This window comes from Mirounga angustirostris, unplaced genomic scaffold, assembly GCF_029215605.1.
Source record: "Mirounga angustirostris isolate CCGP_5_RB_7025 unplaced genomic scaffold, mMirAng1.0.hap1 SCAF_4, whole genome shotgun sequence".
NCBI classification, from domain to species: domain Eukaryota; kingdom Metazoa; phylum Chordata; class Mammalia; order Carnivora; family Phocidae; genus Mirounga; species Mirounga angustirostris.
Window position 1 is genome coordinate 181,950,690 of NW_026991712.1, and position 20,233 is coordinate 181,970,922.

The 20,233-nt window shown below is 47.4% G+C and overlaps 2 protein-coding genes across 7 annotated transcripts in view; one reads left to right on the plus strand and one right to left on the minus strand.

The window, feature by feature from the left end:
* MTOR (mechanistic target of rapamycin kinase) overlaps window positions 1-20,233 on the plus strand; it is a 124,525-nt gene that overhangs the window by 51,160 nt on the left and 53,132 nt on the right. For all 6 annotated transcript variants that reach the window (XM_045898709.2, XM_064589938.1, XM_064589937.1 and 3 more), the window contains 2 exons: window positions 444-606; window positions 738-883. In XM_045898709.2, coding sequence (XP_045754665.1) covers window positions 444-606; window positions 738-883 — 309 coding nt within the window. The remainder of the gene's footprint in view (window positions 1-443; window positions 607-737; window positions 884-20,233) is intronic.
* ANGPTL7 (angiopoietin like 7) lies at window positions 8,219-14,247 on the minus strand. The gene is made up of 5 exons (XM_045898711.2): window positions 13,671-14,247; window positions 11,167-11,267; window positions 10,406-10,600; window positions 9,610-9,808; window positions 8,219-9,368 (listed from the first exon to the last, which is right to left on the minus strand). Exons 1-5 carry the CDS (start codon window positions 14,038-14,040, stop codon window positions 9,199-9,201), a joined length of 1,035 nt encoding a protein of 344 aa, XP_045754667.1. The 5' UTR covers window positions 14,041-14,247; the 3' UTR covers window positions 8,219-9,198.

Consider the following 20,233-nt stretch of genomic DNA (forward strand, 5'->3'; position numbering starts at 1 on the left):
GTGTTAGAAGTCCCCTTTCTGTTCATCCCTCCCATGAAGAGAAAAGATGGGAAAACTGCCAAGAAATATGCCTGTGGAGACAGGTTATTTAGCTCTGCTCTTCTTTCTCCCCCCACGCCCTCACACGGCTTCCCGTGTAGCACAGTGTCTATACCCGAGCTGTAAAATCAGTAATCACTGGCCACGTGTGGTTGCATTAAGGTAATTACAATTAAATAAAACTTAAAATTCCATTCCTTGGTCACACTTAGCACGGTTCAAGTACTCAGTGGCTACCGTATTGGATAGGAAAGATAGACCATTTCCAGCAAGTTCTGTTGGACAGCACTGGTCTGTATGAGCAAAATCATTGATGCCAGGAGTAGATTGATAAGTGACTCTGTGGCACCAGGTGGAGGCACAGAGCATTTCCAACATCTTTTCCCACTGCTCTCTGCCTTCAGGGATCTTTTTAATGCCGCATTTGTGTCCTGCTGGTCTGAACTGAATGAAGACCAGCAGGATGAACTCATCAGAAGCATCGAGTTGGCCCTCACCTCGCAGGACATTGCCGAAGTCACGCAGACCCTCTTAAACTTGGCTGAATTCATGGAACACAGTGACAAGGTGAGACTTTGCCCCGTTGTCCAGATGGAGACTGACAGGAAACAGGTGGGAGGGGAGAAGCACCCAGGCAGCCTACTCCCGTTCATGCCCGGCCGTTGTTTTCCTATGCTGTGGGTTCTGCTCTGCCCTAGGGCCCCCTGCCATTGAGAGATGACAATGGCATTGTCCTGCTGGGTGAGAGGGCTGCCAAGTGCCGAGCATACGCCAAAGCACTACACTACAAAGAACTGGAGTTCCAGAAAGGTCCCACCCCCGCCATCCTAGAGTCTCTCATCAGGTAGGCTCTAAACCCTTTTTAATTGCTGCCTTCATCTGAAATGACCTCTCTCCCCCCACTGCCTGCTGCCAAATCACTGGAGTCACGTGGAGACGTCTGCTCTGTGAAATCTGCCGTCGGGTCCAGGCCAACACGTTTAAATGAGATGCGGTTGCAGATGGCTCTTCCCCACTCCTGGAGCCGTAATTGGCATTTCTGTTGACCCTCAGCACACGGGCTCCCGTTGTTTTCCCACCTGTGCTGGCTTGTCCCGGTGGCATCAGCCCCGAAGCTGTTCTGAGGCAGCAGCAGCCTGGGAGCCGTAGATGGTAACGCCCGGGTTCGATCGCGCTCTCGGGTCAGAGTAGGACGTCCTGGTTGCGGAGCCTCAGAGGCCACTGGGGTTTTATTGCCTGAGTCGTCGTCCTCTGGAGTTCTGCGAGTGTAGCAGGCAGAGCGAAGTCTGAGATTCAGTGATCTTTTCCCTGGCTTTGGCTGTGCTCTCTCCTCTCCTAAGATGATTTTGAGTCTTCTGGGTATGGAAAAAATAGGTTGTTTAATCAATTTTCTGCTGTTATGAAATTAGAAGCAGCCTCAAATGTTAGCTCCAGCTCCCAGAGAACTGTTTGCTTCCCCTACTGACTATCAGAGAATATTAACTCTGGGATCTAATTATCTTCATGTAAATGCTAACATGGTTGATTATTTCACTACAGATAGTTGAGGGGAAAATCACCCAGCTAATAAGTACCTCCTTTATGGCTGAAACAGTCTGCTGTGTGTGGCGCTTCTTCCATTTGAGAGAATTATCAAATAGCCAGCTTCTCTGCCAGCTCTGCTTTTGAGTAAATGCTAAGAAGTGTTCCTTTAAGCACTTTAAAAAGTGACTAAGAAGATAGAAATAGAATCATGTTTTTGTCCAAATAAAGTAAGCTTGGAGACTGTTGATTTCTAAAATGCCACATACAAACAGTTATAACCATGCCATCCTATGGAGTAGGCTTCCGTTTCTAATTAGGTACAGCAGATGTGAAAACCTGCATTTCTTCCTCCCATCCCTGGCTTAGGTAACATCATCTTCCTTGATAATTGACAGAAAATCTGGCAGAGGAATATAATCACTTCAGTGTCATATAACTAGTTTTGCATGTTAATTTCCTTGCTGACCTTTTTCGGTTTGACACCTCTCTGAAAGCCCCCTCGTCCCACCCCAGGGTTTCCTCCATATTTGAGACAATCACAGAAGCATTGATGTGTATACAGATTTGCAATAGGAAGATACAGTCAGAGCCCTGGAAAAATGTTCAAGAAGGCCATTAACCTCTTAAGCCAATATAGCTGAAAATACGTCCTCAGAATTCCCTGCAGATTGATCTTGACTTTAAGCACAAACCAGTAGAAACCTGTGCTCCCAGGCAAAGCCAGGGCTCTGAGCCGTGTGGTTCTGTCCCAGCCTGATTGAGCTCGGCTTGCAGTTCTGCCCACTTCACTTGTCTTCCCATCTTCCCATTGTGTTCTTTCTCCATGTGCGGCTTTTCCCACTTGCTTTTGTGAAACTGCTTTTCCTAAGCACCATGGCAATGTCCTGCCATCATTGTCACTGCAGAAAGTTTTAAGAAACAGCCTTAGACAAAGCTGCTCTTAGAGAATGTGTGCTCAGTACTACCCCAGTCCTCTGCATGGGCCTCGTGGAAACTCCTCCCCAGGGGTCACCATGGGGGGGGGTCATATGTCCCTGAATTACCACTTGGGTCCCATGTTGGAGGCGTTGCTCTTTGGTGATAGATTGAGCTCCCTTCCTCACAGTGGCCACCCTGAAGCTCACAGCTCAGTCCTGGCCCACTTCTAATGGACTACAGCCCCCTGACCTCTTTTGTCTGCTGCCCTCCCCCCTTCCAACTCTATTTTGTCTTTCCTACTCTTGCTTTCCCTTCATTGTCCACTTTTTTAAAGTTTATTCTGGTTTATACATTTGAGTCAACTGCCTCAAATTCTCTTTGAAATAATCAGGTTAAATAATCAGGTTCACAAAAACGTCTTTGCAAAGCTATTTCTTACTTTTGGTTTTTGTTTTAAAAAGCTGTGCTATGCTGACAGTTCTGTTCTCTTGCTACTGGATCAATCTGTCTCATTCCCTCCCTACCTATTGACGTTTTTACCTGTCTGCTCCAGGACACATGTAATTCCCAAACCAGACTAACGCTGAAACAGTATAAACTACTCGCATCTCCTCAAAACTTATATATATCAGTAAGTGTAATTGCTTCTTAAGCAATTACATACACATGCATACACACACACCTGGCTTTTGCTTGGTTAGCTTGTGTTAGGGTAAGGGCTGGTGGCCTGCTGACTTAGACCATTCAGGCTACTGTAACAAATTACCATAACCTGGGGGGCTTATACAACAAACACTTCTCACAGTTCTAGAAGCTGGGAAGTCCACGGTCAGGGTGCAGGCATGGTTGAGTTGTGGTGAGCACCCTCTTAGAGGTTGCCCAGTGGACAACTTCTATCTGTGTATTCAGGTGATGGTAAGCAGAGAACAAGCTCTTTGGGCTCTTGTTAATGAGGTCTCTGATCCCATTCATGAGGCCTCTACCGTCGTGGCCTAAACCTCCCAAAGATCCCACTTCCAAATACTATCACTTGGGGATTAGGCTTCAACATAGGAATTCTGGGGGATATAAACATCCAGTCCACAGCATTCCTCCCCTGGCCCCCCAGAATGCATGTCTTTCTCAAATGTGAAATACATTCATTCCATCACAACCAGCCTGAAGTCTTAACCCATTCCAGGATCAGCTCTAAAGTCTCATGTAAACATCATCTAAGTCAGGGATAAGGATGAGACCCTAGGTATAATTCATCCTGAGGCAATATTTGTCTCCAGCTGCGAACCTGTGAAAACCAACAAGTTACATGCTTCCAGAATACACTGCCCCAGCAGTAACAGGAGAGACATCCCCATTCTAAAAGAAATGGGGAAGAAGGAAAGGGTGACAGATCCCAAGCAAGTCCAAAACCAAGCAGGGCAAAATTCGTGAGATCTCCAGGCTTGGGAGTAATCCATTTTGGCTGGATCCTCTGCCCTCCAAGCCCTCTGGGGGACGGTCTGCCTTCTGGACCCACTGGGGCAGAGTCCACCAGGCCTGTTAAAAGCAGGGCAATTGTCCTCCTTTTTGAAAACAAGCAGGCAGCCATGATGATCTCTGCACCACCTCGGGATCATTCTTTTCTCATCTTGAAGAATATTGCATGTTCACAGCCAAATAGCTCCGTAGTTCTGTCCTGTAAAACCCAAGATGTTTGATAGTCTTCCTTCATTCCTTCCTGTCTCTTTCCTTTTGTTTTGTGGTTTTCCTGCTGGAGCAGCTGATGTGGTCCGTGGTTCACACCACACTAATCCCTTTAGCAAAGCCTCATGTGGCCATACCCTCCGTGTTCTCTTCCAAACACACATGCTCATTTCTTACAGTATGGGTTGGCTGAAAATTTCCCAGATCTTTTAAGTTCTGGCTCCTTTTTGCTTAATCCACATTCATGTCGTTTCTCTCTTCTCTCATTTTACTCTAAGCAGTCAGGAGGAACCAAGCCGCCCCTCAGCACTTTGCTTAGCAGTCTCCTCAGCTAATACCCAGTCACTGCTCGCAAGTTCTACCTTCCACGAAACACTGGAACACAAACACAATTCAGATTGTCTGCCACTTTATAACGAGAGTTGCCATTTCTCTATTATCCGCTAACCGTTCCTCATTTCTGTCTGAGAACTCATCAGAATGGCCTTTACCGTCCATATTCCTGCTACCGTTCTGTTCATGATTACATAGCTGTTCCTTCAGAAGACAGAAGCTCTCTCCCTAGCTCTCTTTTTCTTTCTGAGCTCTCACCAGCACGTGCCTATGAGAGTCCATTCGTGGCACTCTGGGCATTCTTGAGTGCGCACCTCAGAACTCTCCCAGCCTCTGCCCATCACCCTGTTCCAGAGCCACCCCAACATCTCAGTACCCTGCGTTAGTCCATTCGGACCGCTCTAACAAAATACCATGGACCAGGGGGCTTCAGCATTCCTTTCTCACAGTTCTGGGGGCTGGAAAGTCCATGGTCAGGGACCAGCACGGTTGGGTGCTGGTGAGCACCCTCTTCCAGGTTGCCACGCTACCACCCTCTCACTGAGTCCTCACATGGTAGAAAGCAGAGCACAGCTCTCTGGGGTGTCTTTCATCAGGGTCCCAGTTCCATCCGTGAGCCACTCCACCCTCATGACCCAAATCACCTCCCAAAGGCCCCGCTTCCAAATACTGTCAAATTGGGAATTGGCCTCAGTGTAGGAATTTGAGGGGAACACACACATTCGGTCCATTGTACTTGCTCTTCTTTCTTTATCACCTTAAGTATAAGAAAGGGTCTCATCAAAGCTGGATGCTTTCACTGCTCAGCCCCCTCGGTGCCCAGCTGCAGATGCACCAGAAGAGGTGCTTGAGAAGTACTGGTTCTGGGGGCGCCTGGGGGGCTCAGGCGTTAAGCGACTGCCTTCGGCTCAGGTCATGATCCCTGCGATCGAGCCTCACATCAGGCTCCCTGCTCGGCAGGAAGCCTACTTCTCCCTCTCCCGCTCCCCCTGCTTCTGTTCCCTCTCTCGCTGTCTCTCTCTCTGTCAAATAAATAAATAAAATCTTTAAAAAAAAAAAAAAGAAGTACTGGTTCTGCTCAGAATCCACACACTATAGCTTACGTGGCTGGGGGTGTCCTATTCTTTAACAACTGCTCTCCCCTTTCCCTCGGCTGCTCCCTCTAACAAGTTTTCCTAGAAGGGTAAAGGGAGCCACAGATGCCGACTTAGAAGCTCAGTTTTGGGGGGTGGGCTTTATGGTAACATTTTTTTCCTCAACATTCACATTGTCTCGGAAAGTTTATTCTCTGTTTACTCAATTGTGTAAATGTAAAAATATGAGTAAATTTCAGCAGCTATAGGTTTTGATTAGTGAAGTTTAGATGCCGTGCCCCCCCAACTTTATTGAGGAATAATTAACAAATACAATTGTGTATATTTAAAATGTACAACATGATGCCTTCATACACATTATGGAATGACTATCAAGCTCAAGATCATTAACACATCCATCACCTCACATTGTTAACTGTGTGTGTGTGGTGAGATCGCTTAAGACCTACTTTTAGCAACTTTCAAATACATGACACTGTCTTCTAACTATAGCCACTGTGATGTATATTAGATCCTCAGAACTTGCTCCTCTTAAAACTGAGAGTGTGTGCCCTTCAGCCTCTGCCTCCCCATTTCCCTATCTCTCGTATCCCCTGGCAACCATGGTTTTATTCTGTTTCTATGAAACCGGGTGGTTGTTTGGGGTTTTTTTTAAGATTCCACATGTAAGTGATACCATACAGTATTTTTCTTTTTCTCTCTTATCTCCCTTAGTGTAATGCCTTCAGATTTGTCCATGTCGTCACAAATTGCAGCATTTCCTTCTTTTTTATGGCTAAATAATGTTCCTCTTTGTGTGTGTGACATTTTCTTTATCCATTCATCTGTCACTGGACACTTAGGTTGTTTCCGTGTCTTGGCTATTGTGAATAATGATGTAATGAACATGGGAGTGCGGATCTCTCTTCAAGATACTGATTTCTTTTTGTTTGGGTATATACCCGGAAGTATATATCCACCGGAAGTGGAATTGCTGGATCATATGGGAATTTTATTTCTAATTTTTTTGAAGAATCACCAGACTTTTCCATAGCGCTGTACCCATCTACATTCCCACCAACAATGATAAGGGTTCCCTCTTCTCCACATCCTCGCCAACACTTGCTGCCTCTTGCCTCTTTGATAGCAGCCATTGTACCAGGGGTGAGAAGATCATCTCGTTGGGGGTTTTGATTCTCATTTTCCTGATGATGAGTGATGCTGAGCACATTTCATGCATGTGTATTTCATGTGCTCCTGGGCCACACGTCTCTTCCTGAGTCCCCAGCTGGCCTTGACTGGCCTCTCTTTCTGTAGCCCTTCCCGGCCCTGCCTGGAAGGTGTAGGTGTGTATTTGGCTCTATCCCCCTCGGAGAGGTCGTAGAGCGGCTTGAGAGGAGAGCAGCGCTCCGAGGCCACTCATGGCCCTCACGGTTTGCACACGCGGGAGCTCGTGCCCCAGGCCAGAGCAGGCACCGCTGCATTTCAGCCCTGCTGACTGGAGATTCCTCTGCTCTGGCCCGAGTCCAGCCTCTTCTTGTGTATCTGCAGTCTTGCTTTTGTGGAAAAAAAACAAACACAGGAAGAAACCTCTTCTCCCTCAACTGTACTGCAACCTGCAGGAAAACCATCATAATAAATACACAAGCCCTACACAAGAATGGGTTCCAAGAATGTCTTTTTTGGAAAAATGTCTATTTGGGCCCTTGGCCCATTTTTTTTAATTGGACTATTTTTTTTATATTGAGTTGTATGAATCCTTTATATATTTTGAATATTAACTCCTTATGAGGGGTTATAGATAGCAAATCTTTTCTCCCATTCTGTAGGTTGCTTTTTCAATATATTGATTGTTTGCTGTGCAGAAGCTTTTTAGTTTGAGGCAGTCCCAATTGTTTATTGTAACCTTTGGTGCCTAGAGCTTTAGGTGTTTTTTAGCTGTGGGGTTAGAGGAGATGAGAGAGAGAGAGAGAGAATTATTAGCTACTTCTGCCAGAGGCGTTTGCGCTCTTCTTCCTCTCCTCTTAACCCCCGATCTTTTTATCCTCCCTTTCCAGGCAGTATTGTGCTGGCTTCTGGCCATCTCAGACTCCCCGCCTGCTTCAGGAAGTTTCTGTGTGAATGCCTGTCCTGTGGGATGCCCTGCTTCAGTGCACTTCTCTGCTCACTCTATTCCTTTGAAAATCCCCGAGTGCTTGTTTTTAAGGTTAAATAGGTTCCCAGCAATCCAAGGACTGTAGGTACAGTAGGAAACACTGAATAAGAATAATGGCTTACCTCACACTGACTGGGTCAAGGGAATGGTTCTTTTTATTGAGTAAAAAATGACTTCCTCACACTCAAAATTATTTGGCATCTGTTATGGCTAAAGATATGCTCCCTCTCTATGTGTTAGTTTGCTCAAGTAGAAAGGCAGAGTGTTGGTTTGTGAAGTCTTCTGAAGCCATGTGGTGGCACTGGGCTCTGTTGGGATTAGGGGGGTAGGCTAGAACTGACCTCTCCCAGTGGCTGCTGCCCTTTCTGTCCCCCACCTTTTCGCTCTTCGGCTTCCGGCTCCTCCCTTGCTTTCCCTGAAGACTGCTCACCCTCTGATTTTTCACTGAAGCTTTTTACCTTGCTCTAAATGATAATGGCAATAATTTAAAAACCAGTGAGTTTCGGAAGAATTTATTGTAGAAGGACAAAGAAACTCCGCATGTTTACAACATACTACAGTATTGTGTTTTTACAAAGCAAAACACTTACATACAGCATGAATTATTAACCATAGCGTCATCCACCTTCATTTTGCAGCCATTTTTTATAGACAAGTTAAAAGAGAAAGCTCTTTGAGCCCTTTTCTTACAAAGTAAAAAACAAAAATAGATATGTCTGTATTGACTGACCATTTTAAGGCAGTTTTGTGCAAGCATCCATGAGGGACTTCTCCCCACCTCCAGCTGGAACTCCCCAGCCACCCCTAGACCCACTTCTGCCTTTCGGCATTGCACCCTGATAGAGGCAGAGCAGGGAGCTGCTAAAGGCCCGCCACCAGGCCCGGGGCCCCAGAGACCCCTCTGAGCAAGTCCAGCCTGGCTCAGCCCATCACCAGTGGAACAATTTCTGTCTTAAAAAAAAAAAATGTGTAGACCGAAGGTAATTTCATCAGATTTGAAAAATCAAAACTCTCCTCCACCCCTCTCTTTCATGCCTTTCTCTAACACCCAAGACCTCTCCTTGAGGATCAAAATCACAGGGTTCTTTTTTAGGTGAGGGATCTGTTTTCTGCCCTCATACACCTAGGCCTTCAACTGAATAGGTAAAGTGATGTCATAATTATTTTTCTTTCACAGAAAAAATCAAATGGAAAGGAGAAGCTTTTAGTGTCTGTCAGGGACCACGGACAGAGAGAGAGCCCCCTCGGGCCAGCCCCCTGAGAAGTATGTGTGATAACCCATTGTGTTCAAATAATTCATCCGAATTTGGGTGACGCCCTCGTACTTAAATTTGATTGTGCTCCTGATCTCTCATTGGTGATTGTAGGCCATTTTCCATCCCTACCTTTCTCTACCCCCTTCCTGCCCTTCCCCCGCCCTCACCCAGCCTCCATTTGTCCCCATTTCCCCACCCCTGCCCCACAGCAGGCCTCCACTTAGGGCTGGAAGTCTTCCGGGCGGATTTTCATCTCCACCCGCCTGAGGGAGTAGCTAGACCCGTGCCACCCGTACCAGGTGATGCCGTCCAGGTGCTTGTCGTGCTCCCCAAAGCGGTAGTACACTCCGTTGAGGTTGGAGTCTGTGCAGCAGTTGTACCAGTAGCCGCCTGGCACGAGAAACAGACCGGGGCTGGGACGCCGAGCTCGTCCTCCCCTTGGAAATAGCTGCCAGACTGGACAGCAGGATTGGTGACGCTGCTTTTGGAACAGCGGCTAAGCAGTTGGAACCAGCGTCCCCAAAGGAGCACCAAAGCCAGCATACCAGCTCTGCGGCTCTCAAGCCATTCTTCTCACGCGGGACTGCCCCCCTCCCGCCCCCGCCGGCCTCCCCCTACCCGCCAATCTCACCTTTGCGGAGCTGTGCACACTTGTCCAGGCAGTTGTCGTTGTCCTTGTCCTTGGTGCTGAAGGCCGTGTTGTTGTGGTAGACCAGGGCGTCGTTCCCCACGTTGCCACTGTAGTTCCCCAGGAAGAGGCGGTAGCTGTTCAGTTCGTTGCCCAGGACGAAGTGGCTGTACTCCGCGTAGCGCGCGCTGCCCTCCCAGTCCTGTCAGGGAGGACGCCGAGCCTTAGGGGAGCTGCAGCGGGCCCTCGTTTCGGCCCGTGCTGCCACTCTCCCCTCGCGGCTCGCAGCCGCGCATCCGGTTCCTGCTGCGGACCGAGCAAAGCTTTCCTGCGTGTTCGCCTTTAGGGGGCCGCACTAAGCTGGGAGTCAGAGGACAAGGGTCCTGGGCCACACGTCTCTCCTGAGTCCCCAGCTGGCCTTGACTGGCCTCTCTTTCTGTAGCCCTTCCCGGCCCTGCCTCGAAGGTGTAGGTGTGTGTTTGGCTCTATCCCCCTTGGAGATGTCGTAGAGCGGCTTGAGAGGAGAGCAGCGCTCCGAGGCCACTCACGGCCCTCACGGTTTGCACACGCGGGAGCTCTGGCCCGAGTCCAGCCTCTTCTTGTGTATCTGCAGTCTTGCTTTTGTGGAAAAAAAACAAAAACAGGAAGAAACCTCTTCTCCCTCAACTGTACTGCAATCTGCAGGAAAACCATCATCATAAATACACAAGCCTATAGTGAACAAGAATGGGAAGGGCGCCCCCAGAGTTGTGCATAGTTGTGTGTGGCAGCCTGCTCCGGTCCGAGGCCTCGTGCTCACCTCCATCTCCACACGTAGCCGGGTTGGCCGTCTGGACAGCCGGTGGATGTGCTCATTCCCCAGCCAAAAGTCCCCACGGATGCTGCCAAAGCCCAGCTTGTACTGCTTCCAGTCCCGGTAGAAGGAAACAAGGCCACTCTTCCGTCTCTGAATGGTGGTCCAGCCGCCGCCTGATGTCTCCATGTCACAGAACACCTGTGGCAGAGAGGATGCTCTGGTCAGGGACCCACAGAGGCGGGCAGAGGAGTGTGAGGGCGGTGGGCCACACCACCTTCCTCCCATTTCCGCAGAGCCAACGGATGTGTGCACGACCATAGTCATGCTGGCTCACTACGGCCACTATCTGGCCATGTTGGCCGGCAGGAGTGAGGTGGTGGTTTGCTGGGGAAGAACTGTCAAAATTGAGGATGGGGGCAAGTGCACATCTTGTCAGAAGAGGAGAAAATTCACATATGCTCTCGACATGTTCTCTCTTTTTTCCTTCCCCAAAGAATAACTGCTATAGGTCGTGGCAAGAGATGTCAGCTAGTTGGGTAGAGGTTATAGAATTATCTAATCTATGTTAGGAGACTTGGTGTTTGGTTGATAATGATTTGAAGGGGCAAAACAGATGATGCCTGGGGAGGTTCCCCCCCAAATGGAGTGTGTGGCTAGCTCTCTGTATTTAGTATGTTTGATGTGACAAGCCTCATTGCCCTCAGCCCTTTGAGGGGGCAGAGGACAGATGGGAGCACCTGGGCTGTGGGCTCTGCTGACCTCACCTCCAGCTCGGGGCTGCCCAGAAAGTCATCAGGAGGCAACTTGTACACTCCAGAGATGCGGTAGTTCTTCTGGTAGAGGGACGAGCAGTCATAGATGGCATCTACAACAGGAGCAAACCACAGGGGTGAGCATCCAAACCTGGGAGCTCCACGGCAGGTGGGCATCCGTGTTGCAGCTCAGTTGAGAGTTTCAAAACGGAGACTTCATTTCTACCACGACATTCACATGAGTGTTCATTATTAGGCCGTGTCTGGATTTTGGAGAGGTGGGCATTGGGAGACCAAAAGGGGGTATATTTTGGCTTCACTGGTTGGGGGGCTGAGGGGTAGGGAAGCCCTTCACCTGGATAGCATCAGTGGGATAATCAAATGGGTGGTTTTAGGTTAACTCTGAAATCGATTATCCTGCTGAGGTTCTAGGCCATGAATTCTGGAAACATTCCAATGCATGATGGCTACATAACAGATGCTCCTGTTTAATAAATTCAGCTTCTGGGACAGCCAGCCTCTTTTACCACATAAGTCATGAGTAGGGTCTGCTTTGGTTGTCTGCCTGGTTGGTTGGTTTGTGTGATGGTTGGTGGTGGTTTTTCAGAGGTAATGGCTATTTTTACCTATGAGAATTGCCTATTTTTTATCTAGATTACCTACTAGGACCCTAATGAAGGGAGATAGATTTCACATCTTATTTCCCCCCCGCTTCATCTAACACTGCTCAATTCTCAAATGGAAATGCACACACCCTGAGGAACGCTTAGAGGCCTTCCCCTGGCAGCATTATTAAAACAAGCAAACGAGAGCACTGGACAGGCTGGTTTTCACTCGGGTTGATTTAAGTGCTTCCTTGGCTGCCCAGGGGCTACTGCCTTATGCCAGATTTGGTCTCCATGTTGCAAATCTCAAAGAGCACCATGGAAGAAACTGCCTTTCCTGATAGGATTCAAAGAGTGGGCACCCTTGCTATCCAGGAGAGGCTTCCCACCCTCTGTGTCTGGGATTCTTTCCTTGGTGGCCCCTGCACTGGGCCTTCAAGAAGAACACACCGATGGCAGCACTTTTGCCAAGAACCATCACAGGCAGAGCGTCTTGCAGGAGGGGGTGGGGAGGCACGTGCCTTCGCCATCAACCCCTTCATTTTCCATAACGATGAAGGCATCAACTTACTGCTTTCTCCGCTGGCCTATCTACTAACACAGTATGAAGGTGACCCAGCACCTGGTAATAGAGAAGAAAAATGAGGAACCATATCCTGGGCAAGAAGAGGAAGAGGCACAGCAGGAGAGCTGCCTTTGTTTGACTCCCCAAGAAACTCCCTGCTGGGATGGGAGGGGAGCAAATCCCGACTGGAGGAGCCGGGGGTGGCAGGGGCAGGTTCCCAGCTGGCTGCTCTCCTGCGGGTCTGGTTTCATTTCACAGGCCAGATCAGGACCCACTTATCTGGAAAATGTCCTGAGGATACCTTTCTATTCTAGTCCCACACTGAGGGGCAGGAAGTACATGCTTAGAAAGCGATTTATACATGGTGGTTTATTAATGGGATGTCGAAGCTCAATTTCATGTTGAGGCTTTTTCTTCATTAACTGAGAGTAACCAGTGATTTAGTCTGTCATGTCTTGACTTGGTCTGTGATGTGACCAAAAATTTTTATATCAGCAATAAGTGACATAGATATAGGATATTCTCCTTACAAGTAATAATTTCCTGATGATTTCGGAAACCCAAATCTCTTCTCCCTGAACAGAAAATTGACCTTGGCCAGTCTAAGCCAATCTACCTAGAAACTGAAAATTATTTTAGAAAACATTAAATGTATCTTATTTTGGGGCCACTGAAAATCCAGATCTCAACATTGCATTTTCTTATTTCCTATAATGGGAGAATTTTGTTTGAGATCATGGGAAGAAATAGAAATCTCAGAAGCAGGGAACCTCGAGGAGCCTGTCCTTTCCTGAACATAAAGGAATTCTTCATCTGGCTCTAGGCAACATCTACACCTAATTCTGAGCCAGTGGGAAGAGTCAAGTTTGCAAACAAGACACGAAATCCATTAATGCTTATACCACTAAATCTTCGGGACATGACAGAATTTGGCTTCTAGAACAACAAATGTCACAGTTTTGGTGTTCATTCCTGTTTCCTTGAGATTGAGGGTACAGCCTGTCAGCTCTGGCTAAGGAAGTGGACCAATCAGGGAGACTTGAACCCTGTTTCTAAGATTTTCGATGTGACTCTGGGCAAACCATGTTGTCTCTCTGCACTCTGGGATGGTAATTCATATCTTTCATATGCTGAAACATGTTGTGAATAAAGAGATGGTGCAGGCACCAATTTATAGAAATGTACAGAACATTAGAGCCGTGGCACATACCCAGGAAAATATACCCCAAAGAACCCCCTGTCATCGATCTGATGGCCAAGATATGTAGAAACCATGCTACAGACAGAGACACTCGGCCGTTTGAGCAAGAAGAGTGATGAGTAGTAGATGAACATGTTCTCCTTACCTGCCAAGGTCTGGGTGACAGTCTGGGCCGCCTGCAGCTGCATAATGTCAATCTGGTTGTTCATTTCCGAGTACTTGCTCTCCGCGTCTGTGAGCCGTGACTCCATGCGCTTGGTGCTGCTCTCCAGCTCCATCACCTGCATGACCACGCTGACCCAGTCCCTCTCCTGCTTCTGGCTCAGTTCACTTAGCAGCCTGCTTAGATTGGCGACCTGGGCCTTGAGCTCCTTTGCCTCCTCACAGCAGGTGGCCACTTGGAGCTGCACGGGTGTCTTGCGTTTCGGGGGCTTCTGTGGCCACGCCGGGGGGCTGACAAAGGCCATGATGAAAATGCAGAGCCAGGTCACCTCTGAGAGAGTCTTGTTCAGCATCTTTCCTGGGCCTGGGTGAGGAATGATCTTCCTTTTGGGGATCTGGATATGCCCAGCTGAGGTCTGCAAAGCTGGAGCAAATTACAAGTGTGCACTTTCTCCCTGGATGGGCTAACCACGCTTTGCTTTCTCTTCCCTTGCTCTTTCTTAGCCTTTGTCAAAGCTTCAGTTTAAAAGTGCAAATTAATTGGGCTCCCTATACCTTTCCTTTCTTTCCCTGAACACTCTACAGACTCAGCATCTTAAATATTATCTGCTGCCTGCACCTCCACCCCCACTGTGGCCGTGCATGGTGCTTTAGCCCCTCCCAGCTCATCTGGGAGGGTCAGGTGCCTGTTGGGTGAAGTCAGCGTAAACTTAGGCCAGAGGGGAGGAGGAAGACAGGGGCGAGTCTTTCTTTCCTTGCCTGCATAGTCTCTGGGCTAAGACAAGAGGACTGTGAATTTGTGTGTTTCCAATTTCGCCTATTAGATTATGCCCCTGCCAGCCACTGGCTCAGCTCTATCAGCGAGCAGGGCAGGGTCAGAAGAATTTCCAAATTCCATTCTAAAGGTTACATAACCATGGGGTGAGTCTAAGATAGGCAGAGAGAGTTGGGAATAAGACTCCCCGCTCACCCAGGGAGGCCTGTTAATGTAATCCATGCTGTTTGTATGAGGATCTGGTATATTTTGGCATCCTGCTGAGTGTGCTTTTAAACAAGGCTAGTTACTCCTTTCTCTGATCATCATTCAGTGTTTTACAAAACCCTTATTCCACCTAGATCTAACACTGTGTCACATTTGAAAATCTCCAACTTAGAAGAACTCTAGAAATAGAAAGACTAAGCCTCTTAGGAAGCAGAAAAAGACTTTGTAGCTTGTATCCACAGGATTTGTTCAGTCATCTTGCTTTATATGTACTTTCTCCATCAACAAGTGGGCCAGCATTAGCTTCTCACACTTGGCATTTGACGAGGAGGTGCTGGAGAAGACAGCAGGGACAAAAACTCAGGAGTGACGGACATGGCTCTGGGATGGTCATACACGCTTCCATCCATCTGTAGACACAGCAGAGAACAGGCCCATCCTTGGCCTGTGTTTCAAAACTTGGAAAGTACATTAAATCATAGGGAGAGGAATCCCCGTCACCTAATAAATCCATATCTGTAATCTCATTTCCCTTGTCCTATGTAATATAGTCTGCCGATCTGAAGCTATTCTCTCTGTGTGATATATATCCCTGAAAATAGGGTTACCGTTATTTCTCATATACTGTGTTTGAAAGGCACTGCTCGTTTGAAAACAAATGGGAAAAGCCTGGAATTTCAGCAAACCTTAAATACTTAACATGAGTTTTTCACTGAGAATGTCTACAGAGGTCCCTCCGTCCTTAGACGGTAAGACTCTGTCTTTGGAACATACTCTTGCCATTTCCGTCTTACAGAGCCACTGAGGCAGTCCTCGTACTGTTGCCATCCGGTGTGGGTCTTTCACACACGAGCCTGATACCTGACAACCCTCCTTCCCTGCCATGATCCCCCAGAGTCCTTTTCCAGTTGGGACTTCTGGCTCCCCAGAAAGCCGTTTCTCTTCAGGAGGCTCGAATTACCACACGGTTTTTTCCCTTCTGAATGAAAAAGCGGGAGTGGCTCGGGTAGATCAGGGTTTGTTTTCTCCTCTCCATAGTCTCCTTGTCCACTGAGGGGTCAGGACATGGCTGGCACCCTCTAGCAACTTGTCAGCCCCTGTTCAGAATTGGCAGCCAGTCCCCGCTCTCTTGACACAAATACTCAGCCCAGCTGGGCACTGCGGTTTGCCCCACGGCGTTCACTAACTCGAACCCAGCCCCAGCTGTCAGCCTCCGACGGGCTGCTGAACCCGCTGGGGATCTTCAAGTCGATCTCCTAGCCGACGGCCGACGCTGAGCTTGTGCTGCGTGACCCACACGGCCACATGGAGGGTCATGTGTGACCCTGCCATCTTAGGGCTCCCCTGCAGTAACATGCTAGACAGAGTACCACGGAACAGTGGGGCTTTATGGATTCCCCGCCAGCTTTTTGTTTGTTCTTCCCAGTGGCCGCTTCCCCGGCCCAAACAGGAAACTGTTATGAATAGATTTTCGTATTGGGGCAGAAAGTGAATCAGTCATTTGTATTTGCAACCCATGGTGCAATCTGTCCTTGGGGTTCGTAAGTTTGGATCAGAAGCGTCTAGCTGTTTGCATGAATGCCTGCTCTCTGACATTTATTTTCTGAAAACCAATTTCTAACATGAGGTATAAGTTGGAGACAGAGGCTTTCCTTACTTGAAGATTTTCTTACATCAACTAAGCTGCCCAAATGTCAGTAAACCCCCACCCCAATTTAAAAAATCTGGCAAATTAAGAGTGTTTCCCATGCCAGATTATCAGTCCTCCAAACATCCACAACCCTGCGATGTCCTAGATTCTGAATTTCTGAAAGAAGGAAAAGTAAACCCTTGTTTTGAGTACAGCTAAGCCAGTAGAGAAAACCAGGAAGGATGTGGCAGACTAGACCGGTTTTCCTTCTCCAAAAAGCTATTATTCCCTTCTCTGCCCTTCAGCGAATAAAGTGACCATAAAAATGGGAATTAACTGAGAAAATCTGGAAAACCTGTGTTGGACACCTTGCAGTTTTTCCTTTTCTCTGTTTTGCTGGTGGTGAAAGAGGGTCAGCTTGGTGTTCCTGGGAAAGATGTTTATGAAAAATCAAGCTTATATTCTTGATGAGAAAAGCCAGTGAGCTCTCACTTAGCCTGAAAGTTCTCAAGGACTTCACAGTCTGGGCTGCGCTGCCTTGGGCTGGCACCAAGGACTGGAGGCGTTTGAGCAGCCTGGGGATTACAGAGCAGGGAAGGGCCTCGGGGTGGTCTCTCCTTCTACCCAAATGGGAGTGTCAAGTCTCATTTTCTTGAAAATGTCCCTGTTAGAGAGACTCCTCCTTTCTAATGTATTCCTGTCCCTGCCTGCTGTTAAAACCATCACTGGCAAAATTGGTGAGGGAGAGAAACAACTACCCTCAGAACCAAACTCTCAGTTTATTGAATGAATTCAGCTCAGAAGAACCTGCCTTGTTGTTAGTTTGTGTACTAAATGGTATTTTACTTCTCCTAAAGTCTTGTAATGCGTCACAGCTTGCTTTACTACATGCAGCCATTTTATACCTGACCTTGTGTCACTCCAGCCTATTTCTGTCCCAGCTAAAAGCCCACATCCATCCCAGAAGGTACATCCATCTCTTCCCTAAGCTTCTCATTCGCCACTTCTGCCGAAGAGTGCATTCCGGACAGGTTAGAAATCATTCTCTCCGGCCTCCTCCTAGAGTCTGTTATTCATTATGGCACCCGGCAAAAGAGTCTGTCTCAGCTCCCCCTCAGACTTTGTAGCAAACACCGGTTCTGTGAGCCGGCATGCAAGTTGCAGAGCATGGTGACAGTGCCGGCCCAGCCTCAACTGCCTCACAGTTTAGTTGGAGAAACAGACAGCTGGGCTCTAGGACAGGGTGACACGAGGACGGGGGCACCGAGGAGGAGGAGTGCCCAACCCAGATGAGTTTGGGAAGGCCTCCCAAGGTGAGTGATCCCCAGGTTTCAGAGAAAAAGAGGAGGTAGCCAGGGGTGTAAGGGAGCATCGTGAGCAAGGTGCAGCTTTGTGAAAGAACTTGACTTAGTGGGAAGACACAAGTAGTTGAGTGTGGCTTAAGAGTTGGGAGCAAGGGGCGGGGGGAGGGAGGGCAGTTAAAGCTGAGAGGTGGAGGGGAGCCAGGCCCGAGGGACCTGGGTGTGAGGGGTGTGATTGCTACTCTGGAGGCAGAGGGATCTCTGGAAGGAATCTAAGCAGCTTTGACCTCTTGTTGCTCTGTTTTCCTCAGCCTCACTGGGAAAGTGGCTTTTTGTAGTTGGCAAACAAGGTTAGAACACAGAACAAGATTAGGATTTCTTGAAATCTAACGCATTCATATTAAATGCCCTGAAGGGATCATCTGGCTTGAGGATTAAGGAGGCGGTCAGTATATGAAGGACTTGAAATAGTTGGGTCTAGAATCAGGCAAATCTGGGTTCTAATCCCTTTCCATCACTTGATAGTTATATGACCCTAGGCAAATTACTTCTTTGGGTTTACAGATCTGTGCAGTGGAGATGAAAATCATAACTACTTTACCTCACAGAATTTTTGGTTAAATAAAGCAAAGGATTAAAATAGTTAAGGCATTTTTCAATAAGAAAACTAAATTTGGGGATGCCCGGGTGGCTCAGTAGATTAAGCGTCTGCCTTTGGCTCAGTTGGTGATCCCAGGGTCCTGGGATTGAGCCCCACATTGGGCTCCCTGCTCAGCTCGTAGCCTGCTTTTCCCTCTACCTGCCACTCCCCCTGCTTGTGCTCTCTCTCTCTCTCTGACAAATAAATAAATAAATAAAATCTTAAAAAAAGAAAGAAAGAAAATTAAATTTGGAGGAGTTAAACTACTAGAAAACAAAATTTATCTTAAAGCTACCGTAAGTAATTAAGGCAGTATGGTGTTGGCATGAGGATAGACTCATAGATAAATGGAGCAGAATCAAATGTCCAGAAACACCCACACATATGTAGACACTTGATTTATGACAAGGGGGCACCACAGAACAGGGAGGAAAGGATAGTTTTTTCAGTAAGTTCTTCCAGGTCAGCTAGGTAGCCTTATGGGGCAAAAGAGGGCTCTTGACCCTTACCTCACACCACACACAAAACTTCAAGTTCAGAGGAGGTTTGAGTTCTACATGTGAAAGGTAAAAACTGAAGCTTCCAGAAGGTAACATAGGATATTATCTTTGGCATCTTGGGATAAGCAAAGATCTCTTAAGCAAGATACAAAGAACACTAACCATCCAAGAAAACATTATCAAATGCAAAAAAAGGAGTAATCTCTGTTCATTAGAAGACGCTATGAAGAGAGTAAAAAAGCAGGAAGAGATCTCCAGTACATACCTCTATGTACACTGTCTCCAGAGGATATGTAGAACTCTTACCCAACAATTTTTTAAAAGGCAGCCAAGTTAAAGATCAGCAAGAGATGTCAATAGGCACTTACTTCACAAAAGAGGATCTCCACAAGGCCAGTGAACGCATGAAAGGCTGCTCAAGCTCATTAGTCATGATGGCAATTCAAATTAAAACTGTCACATGCCACCACTAAACCCCAACTAAAATGGCTACAGTGGAAAACACTGACAGTAGCCAAGTGGGGATTTTCATATACTTCCCATGGAAATGTAAATTGGGAAAACCACTTTGGAGAGCAATTTGTCAGTGTCCTTGAAAGCTGAACAAACCCCGTACAGTTCTACTCTAGGTATAGTCCCAACAGAAATGCGAACACACTTGCACCAACGACATGTACAAGAACGTTTGTAGGAACACCACACTCATACTAGCCAAGAGCCAACAAGCACCTAAATGCCCTTCAGCAGCCAGGTGGAGAAGTTGTGGTATATTCATAGAGTGCAGTAGTCTTCAGCGGTAAAAAGGCAAACTCCCATAGCATGCAACAACATAGATGTATCTCCCAACATCATGTTGAGTGTTTAGGTGATGTTCAAAAGCTGGCAAAACCAACCAATTGTGTCAGAAGTCAGATAGTTGTTGCCTCTGGAGATGAGCAGGGAGCCGTGGTCAGGAGAAGCCTCTGTTGTGTGTTGTGTTCTCTTTCTTGGTCTGGGAGGCAGCTACCAGGGTATCTTCACTTTGTGATGATTTATCAAGCTGTACCCTATGTATACTTGTGTATATATGTGTGTTATACTTGAACTAGGAAGTTGATTTCAAAAATACGTAGGGCTCATGAAACAGTAGTGGCAGACACATAGTCAGTGTCTTAAGTATTATTATTATGGGGGACTGGATGGCGCAGTCGGTTACACATCTGATTCTTGGTTTTGGTTTAGGTCGTGATCTCAGGGTTGTGAGATCAAGGCCCACATCTGGCTCCATGCCGAGTGCGGAGTCTGAGATTCTCTCTCCCTCTCCCTGTGCCCCTCCTGCTTGTTCTCTCTCTCTCTCAAATAATAAATCTTTTTTTAAAAAGGTATTATTATTTAGGTATATAATTATCATCTCACCAGAAAAGCCCTCCCTGCCCTCCCGAATCTAAACTAAGCCGCCAACGTTAGTCTCCATCTAAGCGCTCGGTTTTCTTCATGGTATTTACCTTCACAGC